Genomic DNA, 1,157 nt, shown 5'->3' with positions numbered 1-1,157 from the left:
ACACAGGCATAGGATCCGCTGTTATTCACAGTGACGTTGGGGATGAAGAGCTCTTGTGTGGTTTGCTGGAGACTCCCATTGATAAGCCAGGAATACTGTGCAGCAGGGTTAGAGGCCGCGTGGCAGGAGAGGTTGAGGTTTGCACCTGATAGGTAATAGGAGTCTGGGGGGGAAATGGTGGGGACGTCGGGGCCATCTGGACAAAGAGAATAAAGCCACATGTGATGTCATCAGAGGAAAGGGGAAGCTCCTGGTCTGTAGAAGGGTCACAGTGTCCCTGTGAATCCTGTTACAACAGTGTTTAAAAAGTTACAATCTGGCCAGGTCTGGCAGTTCATGCCTGTAATCCAGTGGTTTAGGAGGCCGAAGTAGGAGGATTGCCTGAGGCTAGGTGTTTGAAACTAGCCTGGGCAACATAGCAGACCTTGTCTCTCCAAAAAATTAAAAAAACTAACTGGGCTTGGTTGTGTGTGCCTGTAGTCCTAGCTACTCAGGAGGATGAGGCAAGAGGATCGCTTGAGCCCAGGAGTTCAAGGTTACAGTGAGCTATATGATCCTACCAGTAAACTTCAGCCTGGGGAACAGAGTGAGACCCTTTAAAAAAATAAAAAGCAAAAACTGCCAGCCATAATCTGTGTCTGAGACATTGAGACACTGACCTGTTTCTCTCATCACAGGTTGTTGACCATGAGCATCTCAAGACAGGAGCAACCCCTCCCTCCTATTCTTGGTCAAGGCTGGGCCTGCCTGGGTTTGCCTGGGCCGGGAAATCTTGGCCAGCCTGGGTGTCGAGGGGTGAGGGTCTGTGTACTTGGACCCAAGAGGGACTGAATGGCCTGGTCTCTGGCCATGTGGATTTGGGCTGCAGCCTGGGCTGTGGAGGAACAGAAAATACTCACAGAGCACATTCAGGGTGACTGGGTCACTGCGGCTGGCACTCACTGGGTTCCAGTTTCCACACTCATAGGGTCCTGTGTCATTCCTTGAGATATTGAGTAAAATGAGGGTCCTGTTGTCCGGGGACATCACTACCCTGTCACTGTCTTGGAGACTCTGACCGTTTATCCACCACAGGTAGGTTGTGTCCTGAGTCTCGGGTTCGCAGGTTAAGGCTACAGAGTCCTCATCCTCCACGGGGCTGGAGTTGTTGCTTGCGA

The 1,157-nt window shown here is 51.4% G+C and overlaps 1 protein-coding gene across 1 annotated transcript in view; it reads right to left on the bottom strand.

Annotated features, from left to right (window-relative positions):
- Nucleotides 1–1,157, bottom strand: part of LOC105817506 (carcinoembryonic antigen-related cell adhesion molecule 1-like) — a 15,379-nt gene that overhangs the window by 9,068 nt on the left and 5,154 nt on the right. The window contains exons 4-5 of the mRNA XM_012653216.1: nt 900–1,150; nt 5–196 (exon numbers count right to left, since the gene is read on the bottom strand). Coding sequence (XP_012508670.1) covers nt 5–196; nt 900–1,150 — 443 coding nt within the window. The remainder of the gene's footprint in view (nt 1–4; nt 197–899; nt 1,151–1,157) is intronic.

This window comes from Propithecus coquereli, unplaced genomic scaffold (genome assembly GCF_000956105.1).
Source record: "Propithecus coquereli isolate 6110/MARCELLA unplaced genomic scaffold, Pcoq_1.0 Scaffold42, whole genome shotgun sequence".
In the NCBI taxonomy this organism is placed as follows: Eukaryota; Metazoa; Chordata; class Mammalia; order Primates; family Indriidae; genus Propithecus; species Propithecus coquereli.
Note: the sequence above shows the minus strand (reverse complement) of the source record. Positions and strands in the feature narration are given on the sequence as shown.